The sequence below is a fragment of the Mytilus edulis genome, chromosome 4 (genome assembly GCF_963676685.1).
Source record: "Mytilus edulis chromosome 4, xbMytEdul2.2, whole genome shotgun sequence".
NCBI classification, from domain to species: domain Eukaryota; kingdom Metazoa; phylum Mollusca; class Bivalvia; order Mytilida; family Mytilidae; genus Mytilus; species Mytilus edulis.
The window spans coordinates 517981-532315 of record NC_092347.1 but is presented as its reverse complement, the minus strand read 5'-3'; the positions used below and the strand labels follow the sequence as shown (position 1 = coordinate 532315).

General features: G+C 35.3%; 1 protein-coding gene across 1 annotated transcript in view; it reads right to left on the bottom strand.

The window, feature by feature from the left end:
• The window catches only part of LOC139518708 (ferroxidase HEPHL1-like), a 62365-nt gene that overhangs the window by 22125 nt on the left and 25905 nt on the right, over positions 1-14335 (bottom strand). Inside the window, exons 2-4 of the mRNA XM_071310179.1 lie at positions 9069-9313; positions 4911-5123; positions 927-1114 (exon numbers count right to left, since the gene is read on the bottom strand). Coding sequence (XP_071166280.1) covers positions 927-1114; positions 4911-5123; positions 9069-9313 — 646 coding nt within the window. The remainder of the gene's footprint in view (positions 1-926; positions 1115-4910; positions 5124-9068; positions 9314-14335) is intronic.

Below are 14335 nucleotides of genomic sequence, written 5' to 3'. Positions count from 1 at the left end.
ATTCTTAACACAAACTAATTCGTAATTATGTGTACACGTACTGAATCAAAACGTCACCCAACATCGTAATTATGTGTACATGTACTGAATCAAAACGTCACAAAACAAGTATTAATATTAATCTGTAATGTCAACTATATCAAAAATAGGATGCAACAGAAAGAAAATCATAAAATCATTAAAAGGTTTAACAATCCATTTTCCCATAAATATGAGATATTTAAAATTGTACGCTTGGGAATGCAAAAAGTAAAATCTGAAAAATGCTGAACTCTGATGAAAATTCAAAACGAAAATTCCCTTATCAAATGACGAATTATTACGTCAACATATATATTGATTTACGGGTCGAATTCATACAACTTTTTCCAGATATTAATACTTGTAACAACATATTAATTTAAAATATCTAAATGACTGAAAAGCGGTCAAACAGAAAGAATAATAATAATATGATAATATTACAAAAGGTTTGTTGTACTGTTATACAACTGTCACAGGTTAGGGGAGGGTTGGGATCCCGCTAACATGTTTAACCCCGCCACATTATGTTAGTAGGTGCCTGTTCTAAGTCAGAAGCCTGTAATTCAGTGATAGTCGTTTGTTTATGTGTAACATATTTGGTTTATGTTAATTTTTTGTACATAAATAAGGCCGTTAATTTCTCATTTCGGGGGCTTTTTATAGCTGATTATGCGGTGGTATGGGCTTTGCTCATTGTTGAAGGCCGTACGGTGACCTATAGTTGTTAATTTCTGTATCATTTTTGTCTCTTGTGGTGAGTTGTCTCATTTGAAAGCACACCACATCTTCTTTTTTTTTATATTTAAAAGGTATATAAAATTATCTCATCAAAATCAAATATTGACTACAACGTTACATTGTTATGTGTTACAAATTTTTTTATTCTGTTTTTCGAAACTTACCGAATACATTAGCGTGTCCACAATAAAGGCCGCATTTTTCTCGTTGAAAAGTTGTCGACATCTTTGTGGATTTAGACACAGATTTAAGCTCTGGTCTATCAACCAACTATTAGTTTCATTGACTGTGTCAGCATACAGAACAAACTCTCTATCCACATCCTTCCTGGAGTTATCTGGATTCAATATTCCTGTCATATATTTGTCATATGTTAATGCTTACCTAGAGTTATCTTGATCTAATTTTTCTGTTATGTATATGTCACGTGTCAATGTTTTACAGAATGATCACTGAAGTAATTTCGAAAATTTTAATTTACAGGTGTACTTCATGTTTATTAGCATTGGTTTATTGGTTATTAGTATGAAGCGCCAATACCGTATGTTATCTACATAGGCTGTACACTAGCGTGAAGTTTCAATACCGTATGTTATCTACATAGGCTGTACACTATCGTGAAGTGTCAATACCGTATGTTATCTACATAGGCTGTACACTAGCGTGAAGTGTCAATACCGTATGTTATCTACATAGGCTGTACACTAGCATGAAGTGTCAATACCGTATGTTATCTACATAGGCTGTACACTAGCGTAAAGTGTCAATACCGTATGTTATCTACATAGGCTGTACACAAGCGTGAAGTGTCAATACCGTATGTTATCAACATAGGGTGTACACTAGCGTGAAGTGTCAATACCGTATGTTATCAACATAGGGTGTACACTAGCGTGAAGCGCCAATACCGTATGTTATCTACATAGGCTGTACACTAGCGTGAAGTGTCAATACCGTATGTTATCTAAATAGGCTGTACACTAGCGTGAAGTGTCAATACCGTATGTTATCTACATAGGCTGTACACTAGCGTGAAGTGTCAAAACCGTATGTTATCTACATAGGCTGTACACTAGCGTGAAGTGTCAATACCGTATGTTATCTACATAGGCTGTACACTAGCGTGAAGTGTCAATACCGTATGTTATCTACATAGGCTGTACACTAGCGTGAAGTGTCAATACCGTATGTTATCTACATAGGCTGTACACTAGCGTGAAGTGTCAATACCGTATGTTATCTACATAGGCTGTACACTAGCGTGAAGTGTCAATACCGTATGTTATCTACATAGGCTGTACACTAGCGTGAAGTGTCAATACCGTATGTTATCTACATAGGCTGTACACTAGCGTGAAGTGTCAATACCGTATGTTATCTACATAGGCTGTACACTAGCGTGAAGTGTCAATACCGTATGTTATCTACATAGGCTGTACACTAGCGTGAAGTGTCAATACCGTATGTTATCTACATAGGCTGTACACTAGCGTGAAGTGTCAATACGGTATGTTATCTACATAGGCTGTACACTAGCGTGAAGTGTCAATACCGTATGTTATCTACATAGGCTGTACACTAGCGTGAAGTGTCAATACCGTATGTTATCTACATAGGCTGTAAACTAGCGTGAATTGTCAATACTGTATGTTATCTACATAGGCTGTACACTAGCGTGAAGTGTCAATACCGTATGTTATCTACATAGGCTGTACACTTATGTGAGTGAAGCGCCAATACCGTTTGTTATCTACATAGGCTGTACACTAGTGTGAAGCGCCAATATCGTATGTTATCTACATAGGCTGTACACTAGTGTGAGTGAAGTGCCAATACCGTATGTTATCTACATAGGCTGTACACTAGTATGAAGTGCCAATACTGTATGTTATCTACATAGGCTGTACACTAGTGTGAAGTGTCAATACCGTATAATATCTACATAGGCTGTACACTAGTATGAAGTGCCAATACCGTATGTTATCTACATAGGCTGTACACAAGTGTGAAGTGCCAATACCGTATGTTATCTACATAGGCTGTACACTAGTATGAAGCGCCAATACCGTATGTTATCTACATAGGCTATACACTAGTATGAAGCGCCAATACACCGTATGTTATCTACATAGGCTGTACACTAGTATGAAGCGCCAATACCGTATGTTATCTATATAGGTTGTACACTAGTGTGAATGAAGTGCCAAGTATGGTTGATATCCACAGAGGAACCTTTGTATGCACAGCTGTTGCACGTTTGTTTGAAGTGTCAAGAAAAATAAACGGAACAGTAGTATACCGCAGTTCGAAATTCATGAATCGATTGACGATCAATTGGAAGTTTGGCATCCACAGAGGTTGTATACTATTCGCACTTCTTTTATAGACTCATTCAAATGTTATTCGTTTTGCAACAAATTTTCTTATACAGAAAGTAAGACACTCAATATCTTCCTGGTATTACTTTTCCATTAAACTTGATGTAATACAGTAATCCAACTTGTTTTCACGTGTACTTTTTTCGCGTTTAACCATTACCAGCCAATTTCGCGGCTATTGAATTTCGCGACTTTCAGAATTGATTTATGCAATTAATTTTGAAAAGTCCAAGTTTTACAAATTCGCGACAATTCATTATTGCGTAATTTTTCTACTCGCAAGATTCACGAAAATAAGTCACTCGCGAAATTTAGTTGGTTTACAGTATATATCTCCTTAAATTTTCGTTTCTGAAGGAACATACGTTATTTAACTGATAAGTGGGGTGGTTTGTTTTAAACAAACTGTGAGTTTTGGTATGATTATCACATACTACCAACGAACTAGAGATCATCATGCGGGATTCGACAATAAGAAAGATCACCTTTGATAACTATCTTCAGCATGTTAGCACAATGTGTGATAATTTGTAGAAGTATACACAGGTGATAAATATAAGATAAAACTTCTCCTTTCAGAACTTATCATTTCAATTGTAAGAAAATAATAACCCTAAAATAAAACATGCTCTTCCGTTTAGAAAGGGGACGTTGAATTCAATGTTGTGCGTTGTCAAAGTTACACTATCTGCGCGTAAATAGTATAATAACAAAAATTAATTCAAACCAAAAATTACTATATCAAAAGCTTAGACTCACAAAATGAATGAACAACAACTGTCATATTCCTGACCTGGCATAGGCATTTTCGTATGTACAAAATGGTGGGATAAACCTGGTTTTATGGCTAACTAAACATCTCACTGTTAATACAGTAAGAAAATGGATTCATTAGTGAATAGTGTTCTACTAAACTTAATCACAAAAGTCTTGTTTTTTAATGGACATCAATTTGGTTTATGTTTGTCGTGAAAACTATACCCGTATCAATTAGTAATTATACAGTGAAAACTATACCCGTATCAATTATACAAATATGATGTAATCAACGAAAACTATACTCGTATCAATAAGTAATTATACAAATATGATGTAATCAACGAAAACTATACCCGTATCAATAAGTAATTATACAAATATGATGTAATCAACGAAAACTATACCCGTATCTATAAGTAATTATACAAATATGATGTAATTAACGAAAACTATACTCGTGTCAATAAGTAATTATACAAATATGATGTAATCAATGAAAACTATACCCGTATCAATAAGTAATTATACAAATATGATGTAATCAACGAAAACTATACCCGTATCAATAAGTAATTATACAAATATGATGTAATCAACGAAAATTATACCCGTATCAATAAGTAATTATACAAATATGATGTAATCAACGGCAACTATACCCGTATCAATAAGTAATTATACAAATATGATGTAATCAACGGCAACTTTATCACATGTTGTATGAGAATAATTAATCACACAAAATCACGACACGCAATTCATAAGAAAATATTAACAAAGAAGCAATTGAATGATTTTCTTCATCTCAAACTAAAGAAGCTCTCAACATCCAGCAGAGGCTAACACATTAGTGAAAAAAATAAATACGTACCAGATATGATAAATTTACTTGCTTACACCATTTTATTTAACTGATATGAATACATATTCATTCGTTGATACCAATATTACGTTTTTAGATATGAATACATTCACTTACTGACGTTGACCCATTATGATAGACAATCTTACCAGGCTTACATATCAATAAGATCCCTACCAACCCAGTATCAATGTCTTTGTTTGATCTAACATGTGGATGGTAGCCAACAGGGATACAGTTGTCATCATCTTCTGTAGGAGCAAACGAATTAAGCATGGACCATCTGTATGTATACGTCTGTCCTGGTGGTACAGAATCATCAAACTTATCTCTACCGGAAGTCCCATCCATGTACAACGAACCTATTTAACACATGAATGTTAAACCTTTATTCTATGATTATGTACTGTATAATGTATGTACATTTGTTAATGTCAAATTTCAGTCCAAGTATCAGTTGTTTTACACACGCATGCAACTTGCCAATAGATGTTAAGCAACCAACCATAATGTTTGACCTTTAAATCCTAGATTGGATGATAACGTTTGACCCCTTAATCCTAGATTAGATGATCATTTTTTACCTGAATCCTAATTAAATGATAATGATTGACCACTTAACCCTTGATTGGCTGATAATGTTTTATTCCTGAATCCTAGATTGGATGATCATGTCTGACCCCTGAATCCTAGATTGGATGATCATGTCTGACCCCTTAATCCTAGATTGGATGATCATGTCCGACCCCTGAATCCTAGATTGGATGATCATGTCTGACCCCTTAATCCTAGATTGGATGATCATGTCTGACCCCTTAATCCTAGATTGGATGATCATGTCTGACCCCTTAATCCTAGATTGGATGATCATGTCTGACCCCTGAATCCTAGATTGGATGATCTTGTCCGACCCCTGAATCCTAGATTGGATGATCATGTCTGACCCCTTAATCCTAGATTGGATTATCATGTCTGACCCCTGAATCCTAGATTGGATGATCATGTCTGACCCCTTAATCCTAGATTGGATGATCATGTCTGACCCCTTAATCCTAGATTGGATTATCATGTCTGACCCATCAATCCTAAATTGGATGATCAGGTGTGACCCCTGAATCCTAGATTGGATGAAATGTCTGACCCATCAATCCTAGATTGGATGATCATGTCTGACCCCTGAATCCTAGATTGGATGAAATGTCTGACCCATCAATCCTAGATTGGATGATCATGTCTGACCCCTGAATCCTAGATTGGATGAAATGTCTGACCCATCAATCCTAGATTGGATGATCATGTCTGACCCCTTAATCCTAGATTGGATGATCATGTCTGACCCCTTAATCCTAGATTGGATGATCATGTCTGACCCCTTAATCCTAGATTGGATTATCATGTCTGACCCATCAATCCTAAATTGGATGATCATGTCTGACCCCTTAATCCTAGATTGGATAATCATGTCTGACCCATCAATCCTAAATTGAATGATCATGTCCGACCCCTGAATCCTAGATTGGATGATCATGTCTGACCCCTTAATCCTAGATTGGATTATCATGTCTGACCCCTGAATCCTAGATTGGATGATCATGTCTGACCCCTTAATCCTAGATTGGATGATCATGTCTGACCCCTTAATCCTAGATTGGATTATCATGTCTGACCCCTGAATCCTAGATTGGATGAAATGTCTGACCCCTGAAATCTAGATTGGATGATCATGTCTGACCCCTGAATCCTAGATTGGATGATCATGTCTGACCCCTTAATCCTAGATTGGATGATCATGTCCGACCCCTGAATCCTAGATTGGATGATCATGTCTGACCCCTTAATCCTAGATTGGATGATCATGTCTGACCCCTTAATCCTAGATTGGATGATCATGTCTGACCCCTTAATCCTAGATTGGATGATCATGTCTGACCCCTGAATCCTAGATTGGATGATCTTGTCCGACCCCTGAATCCTAGATTGGATGATCATGTCTGACCCCTTAATCCTAGATTGGATTATCATGTCTGACCCCTGAATCCTAGATTGGATGATCATGTCTGACCCCTTAATCCTAGATTGGATGATCATGTCTGACCCCTTAATCCTAGATTGGATTATCATGTCTGACCCATCAATCCTGAATTGGATGATCAGGTGTGACCCCTGAATCCTAGATTGGATGAAATGTCTGACCCATCAATCCTAGATTGGATGATCATGTCTGACCCCTGAATCCTAGATTGGATGAAATGTCTGACCCATCAATCCTAGATTGGATGATCATGTCTGACCCCTGAATCCTAGATTGGATGAAATGTCTGACCCATCAATCCTAGATTGGATGATCATGTCTGACCCTTGAATCCTAGATTGGATGATCATGTCTGACCCCTTAATCCTAGATTGGATTATCATGTCTGACCCATCAATCCTAAATTGGATGATCATGTCTGACCCCTTAATCCTAGATTGGATAATCATGTCTGACCCATCAATCCTAAATTGAATGATCATGTCCGACCCCTGAATCCTAGATTGGATGATCATGTCTGACCCCTTAATCCTAGATTGGATGATCATGTCTGACCCTTGAATCCTAGATTGGATGATCATGTCTGACCCCTTAATCCTAGATTGGATGATCATGTCTGACCCCTGAAATCTAGATTGGATGATCATGTCTGACCCCTTAATCCTAGATTGGATGATCATGTCTGACCCCTGAAATCTAGATTGGATGAAATGTCTGACCCTTGAATCCTAGATTGGATGATCATGTCTGACCCCTGAATCCTAGATTGGATGAAATGTCTGACCCTTGAATCCTAGATTGGATGATCATGTCTGACCCCTTAATCCTAGATTGGATGATCATGTCTGACCCCTGAAATCTAGATTGGATGATCATGTCTGACCCCTGAATCCTAGATTGGATGATATTGTTGACTTCATTAGTGCAGACATATAGTAAATGACATATTAATAGTTATCAAAGGTAACAGGATTATAATTTAGTACGCCAGACGCGCGTTTCGTCTACATAAGACTCATCAGTGACGCTCATATCAAAATATTTATAAAGCCAAAAAAGTACAAAGTTGAAGAGCATTGAGGATCCAAAATTCCCAAAAGTTTTGCCAAATACGGCTAAGGTAATCTATGCCTGGGATAAGAACATCCTTAGTTTTTCGAAAAATTCAAAGTTTTGTAAACAGGAAATTTATAAAAATGACCACATTATTGATATTCATGTCAACACCGGAGTGTTGACTACTGGGCTGGTGATACCCTCGGGGACGAAACGTCCACCAGCAGTGGCATGGACCCAGTGGTGTAAATAGTTATCAAAGGTACCAGGATTATAATTTAGTACGCCAGACGCGCGTTTCGTCTACATAAGACTAATCAGTGACGCTCATATCAAAATATTTATAAAGCCAAAAAAGTACAAAGTTGAAGAGCATTGAGGATCCAAAATTCCCAAAGGTTGTGCCAAATACGGCTAAGGTAATCTATGCATGGGATAAGAAAATCCTTAGTTTTTCGAAAAATTCAAAGTTTTGTAAACAGGAAATTTATAAAAATGACCACATTTTTGATATTCATATTAACCGTGTCATGTCCAGTTTTGACAAGGATATGACTTTTTTTAATTCTTATAGTATATAGTCTGCCTTGTAAGATATAAGATATATCAAAACAGTTCTATTTATCATTTAATCCATATTCCGTCTATGTCTGTCCAAAGTCAGGATCCTGTAATTCATTTTTGTTTGGGGGGTATGTTTGTCATATTCGCTTTTAGGCCAAATATTTTGTTAAAATTAGGTCAATATTGTCACAGATTTTTTTTTAATGACACGATGGTAAGGGGTTTTCTCAATGTTGAAGGCCGTACGGTTGTCTAGATCTATTATCAATTTTGCTGACGTACAATTAATTTAATTTTTTTGGGTTGATAATTGTCTCATCCGTAATCAAACCGTATAAATCTTTCTATAAAAGGTAAAAATAAAATAATTATAAAACAAAACTCCAAGAAAAATAAAAATCCCTTTTTAAATAGCAAAATCTAAAGCTCAAACACATCAAATGGATGGCAACAACTGTCATATTCCTGAAATGGTGCATGCATATCATTATGCAGAAAATTTGGGATTGAACATGGTATTAAATAAACTCATTATAGATACCAGGACTAAATTTAGTATATACGCCAGACGCGCGGTTCGTCTACAAAAGACTCATCAGTGAAGCTCGAATCCAAAAAAGTTAAAAGTCAAAAGCAAATGAACTTCAATAAGTACCTTCACTGTCTTTAAAGTATTGTACCCCATGAGGATGCAGTCCATAAGGCCTTGATGCTAAGTTCCGGAAGTGAACATACAATACATCACCAGTTTCTCCTTTAATCGTAGGGCCGATATAACCCATCCATGGTGCTGGTTTTATTTCCCTTTTGAAGGAACCATCAGTGAACTGTTTTAACATCACTTTCTTATAAACACTTCCTATCCTGTCCTCTGTTGTTTGTATAAGTCTATCTGATATACTGAATGAATAATTAAAGGTGTCAACAATATCTAATATTGCAGAAATTTTATTTATAAGTCTATCTGATATTATTAATACATAAATAAATACGTAAAAAATATCTAGCTTTGCAGAAACTATATGTCTATTAAATTCTATTAAAATTATCAAAAAATAAATAATATCAAAACAATGAATATAAGTTTATGTTACTGAATAACTTGATAAAAACGTGACTAATATCTGACTTTAAAAAGACTGCATATATAATATTATCAGATATACTGAATAGATAAATATAAACGTGAACAATGACTAACAATGGAGAGACTGTATGTATAACGGAATACTGAATAAAACTGTGAAAATTATCTAAAATTTGAAAGATTGAGCTTCACTGATTAATCTTATGTAAACGAAACACACGTTTGGCATATTCAATCATAAGCCTGATACATTTTATAACTATTAGCATGTCATTATGTTCTATTGTATTGTTAATCTGTATATTTCTCTGTCCTGAATGTTCTTCATTTATATGTATTGAAGTCCTGTCATATAATGTTGTAAATTGAGTGTTATATTTAATATTACCATAACAGCGGGAGGTTTGGCTAGCCACACAACCAGGTTCAATCTACCATTTCTTATCAATATTTCCTGTACCAAATTAGGAACAAGACATTTTTTATCTTATAATTTGTTTCTGTGTGTGTTGCATTGTCGTTTGTATTTTTGTTCGCTTAAGTGTTTTTGTTGTTTCGTTGTTTTCCTCTTATATTTGATGTGGTTCCCTCACTTTTAGTTTGTAGCCCGGATTTGTTTTCTCTCAATCGAATTATGATTTCCTAACAGCAGTATATATACTACTGTTGCCTTTGTTTATGTATAAATCTATCTAACATACTAAATACATAAAAAACATACTATATTTAAGTAGGTCTGATATACTGAATAAAAGAGAACAATATGGTGCATTTAACTATATGTAAAAGTCATTTTGATATACTGAAAAACTTTAGCAAAATTTTATATTGGGGACACTTTTTGATGATTATGATAAACTGAAACACTTTAAAAAAAAATCATAACATTGAATACACTGTAATGTGTCATGATATTTGATATATAAACATGTAAAACTGACGGTAGATAGACGACGAATACATGTGTTCATTTCAATATTTACCTCAAAGTAACATATTATAAAACTTATCTTGCCACGGCAATTCATATCATCTTGATATTTTTATGAAACAACCCACAATATTTTACACTATCAGTATTACAAAACAAATGTAACAAGGCTGTAATACTTATTTAGCTTTTTACAGCTTTTCTATAAAAGCATGCAAAACAAAATGTTGATCGACTTGCTTGCTGTGTTTATTTGGATGTTTGGAAACAATAGGTAGGCAGAGTCTATTTGGGATATACTTGGATTTGATTGAATAATAAACATTAATAAAATCAACGGTACTAATTTTGTTGCACCAGATGCGCATTTCGACAAAATATGTCTCTTCAGTGATGCTCGTGGCCAAAATATTTGAAATCCAAAGCTTATATAAAAGATGAAGAGCTATAATCCAAAAGGTTCAAAAAGTATAGTCAAAGTCGGGAAAGGAATCAGAGCTTTGCATGAGGGAGATACATTCCTTAATTTATAATAATTTCTAATATTTTGGAACAGCAAATTTAAATAACACAAAAAATCCGTATTTTCATGCCAGTACCGAAGTACTGGCTACTGGGCTGGTGATACCCTCGGGGACTAATAGTCCACCAGTAGAGGCATCGACCCAGTGGTAGTAATAAAATCAACGGTACTAATTTTGTTGCACCAGATGCGCATTTCGACAAAATATGTCTCTTCAGTGATGCTCGTGGCCAAAATATTTGAAATCCAAAGCTTATATAAAAGATGAAGAGCTATAATCCAAAAGGTCCAAAAAGTATAGTCAAAGTCGGGAAAGGAATCAGAGCTTTGCATGAGGGAGATACATTCCTTAATTTATAATAATTTCTAATATTTTGGAACAGCAAATTTAAATAACACAAAAAATCCGTATTTTCATGCCAGTACCGAAGTACTGGCTACTGGGCTGGTGATACCCTCGGGGACTAATAGTCCACCAGCAGAGGCATCGACCCAGTGGTAGTAATAAAATCAACGGTACTAATTTTGTTGCACCAGATGCGCATTTCGACAAAATATGTCTCTTCAGTGATGCTCGTGGCCAAAATATTTGAAATCCAAAGCTTATATAAAAGATGAAGAGCTATAATCCAAAAGGTCCAAAAAGTATAGTCAAAGTCGGGAAAGGAATCAGAGCTTTGCATGAGGGAGATACATTCCTTAATTTATAATAATTTCTAATATTTTGGAACAGCAAATTTAAATAACACAAAAAATCCGTATTTTCATGCCAGTACCGAAGTACTGGCTACTGGGCTGGTGATACCCTCGGGGACTAATAGTCCACCAGCAGAGGCATCGACCCAGTGGTAGTAATAAAATCAACGGTACTAATTTTGTTGCACCAGATGCGCATTTCGACAAAATATGTCTCTTCAGTGATGCTCGTGGCCAAAATATTTGAAATCCAAAGCTTATATAAAAGATGAAGAGCTATAATCCAAAAGGTCCAAAAAGTATAGTCAAAGTCGGGAAAGGAATCAGAGCTTTGCATGAGGGAGATACATTCCTTAATTTATAATAATTTCTAATATTTTGGAACAGCAAATTTAAATAACACAAAAAATCCGTATTTTCATGCCAGTACCGAAGTACTGGCTACTGGGCTGGTGAAACCCTCGGGGACTAATAGTCCACCAGCAGAGGCATCGACCCAGTGGTAGTAATAAAATCAACGGTACTAATTTTGTTGCACCAGATGCGCATTTCGACAAAATATGTCTCTTCAGTGATGCTCGTGGCCAAAATATTTGAAATCCAAAGCTTATATAAAAGATGAAGAGCTATAATCCAAAAGGTCCAAAAAGTATAGTCAAAGTCGGGAAAGGAATCAGAGCTTTGCATGAGGGAGATACATTCATTAACCTTCACTGTGGAACTTAAATAAAGGCAACAGTAGTATACCGCTGTTCAAAACTCATAAATCCATGGACAAAAAACAAAATCGGGATAACAAACTAAAACCGAGGGAAACGCATTAAATATAAGAGGAGAACAACGACATAACACTAAAATTAACGTTGAATGAAGTTAATGTTTATTGCCCAATTACATTCCAGTATATAGTAAACAGACTGCCTACCTGCTGTTAAGCAAAAATAATATTTGTCACAAACACAAACCAAAGGGAAATCAACAATTATAAGAGGAAAATAACGGTACAACAGAAACACTTAACAACAACTGAAACATGCATAGAAAATAATTGTGGATAAGAATTGTTTAAGTGATATCCATTTGACGTAACTCTGTAGTTTTTAGATGGTGAGACAGTGATGACTGTTGTATCCATATTTTGACTATTTTACCTTTTATGTCTGTTTTGTTCACGCATCGTTCTAAATATGATGAAATTTGATGTAAAAGTAATACAAGTGAGAGGTTTAGCGCTATAAGACCAGGTTTAATCCACCATTTTCTACATTTTATAATGCCTGTACCAATTCAGGAATATGACAGTTGTTATCCATTCGTTTGTTGTATATTATCTTTGCCATTTGATTAGGGACTTTCCGTTTTGAATATTCCTCGGAGTTCAGTGTTTTTGATATTTTAAATTTTCAAAATTCTATCATTGTGTTATTGTTCTTTGGTAAACTTTCGTATTCTTGTCTTTTATTTTTGCTAATTTGCTTTGTCTATATGCCTAGTTTGTTTAATACATAATTCTGACGTGGCTCTGAACATCTAATCGTTGTCACAGTGTTATTGTGCTACTGTATAAAAAAAATGTATTCTTGTCTGTCGCTTTTGCTAACGTGCTCTGTCTAGTTGCCTTTTTGTACTTCTTTTTAACATATTGGTTTGTTTTGTAATGGTTAAGATTGTAACACAGTAATCATGGCTGTGGTGCCTTATTTTTAACCAGTTTGTCTATAAGGTTTAATTGTTTTGCTTACGCACCCTTGTCAATGTGATGAAATGTATACGACTGTATATCTCTCAATATGCCTAACATTCCGTTGTCTCTTTTAATATACCTAACATAACGTTGTCTCTCTCAATATGCATAATATATTATAATATAAAAATATTACAACGGAATGTTAGGCATATAACATAAAGTTGTCTCTCTCAATATGCATAATATATTACAATATAAAAATATTACAACGGAATGTTAGGCATATCATGCATATTAAAAGAGACAATGGAATGTTAGGTATATTGAGAGAGACAACGGACTGTTAGGCATAATGAGAGAGACAACGGAATGTTAGTCATATTGAGAGAGACAACGGAATGTTAGGTATATTGAGAGAGACAACGGAATGTTAGGCATATTGAGAGAGACAACGGACTGTTAGGCATAAAGAGAGAGACAACGGAATGTTAGGCATATTGAGAGAGACAACGGAATGTTAGGCATATTGAGAGAGACAACGAAATGTAAAGTATATTGAGAGAGACAACGGACTGTTAGGCATATTGAGAGAGACAACGGAATGTTAGGTATATTGAGAGAGACAACGGAATGTTAGGCATATTGAGAAAGACAACGGAATGTTAGGTATATTGAGAGAGACAACGGAATGTTAGGTATATTGAGAGGGACAACGGAATGTTAGGTATATTGAGAGAGACAACGGAATGTTAGGAATATTGAGAGGGACAACGGAATGTTAGGTATATTGAGAGAGACAACGGAATGTTAGGCATATTGAGAGAGACAACGGAATGTTAGGTATATTGAGAGAGACAACGGAATGTTAGGTATATTGAGAGAAACAACGGAATGTTAGGTATATTGAGAGAGACAACGGAATGTTAGGCATATTGAGAGAAACAATGGAATGTTAGGCATATTGAGAGAGACAACGAAGTGTTAGGTATATTGAGAGA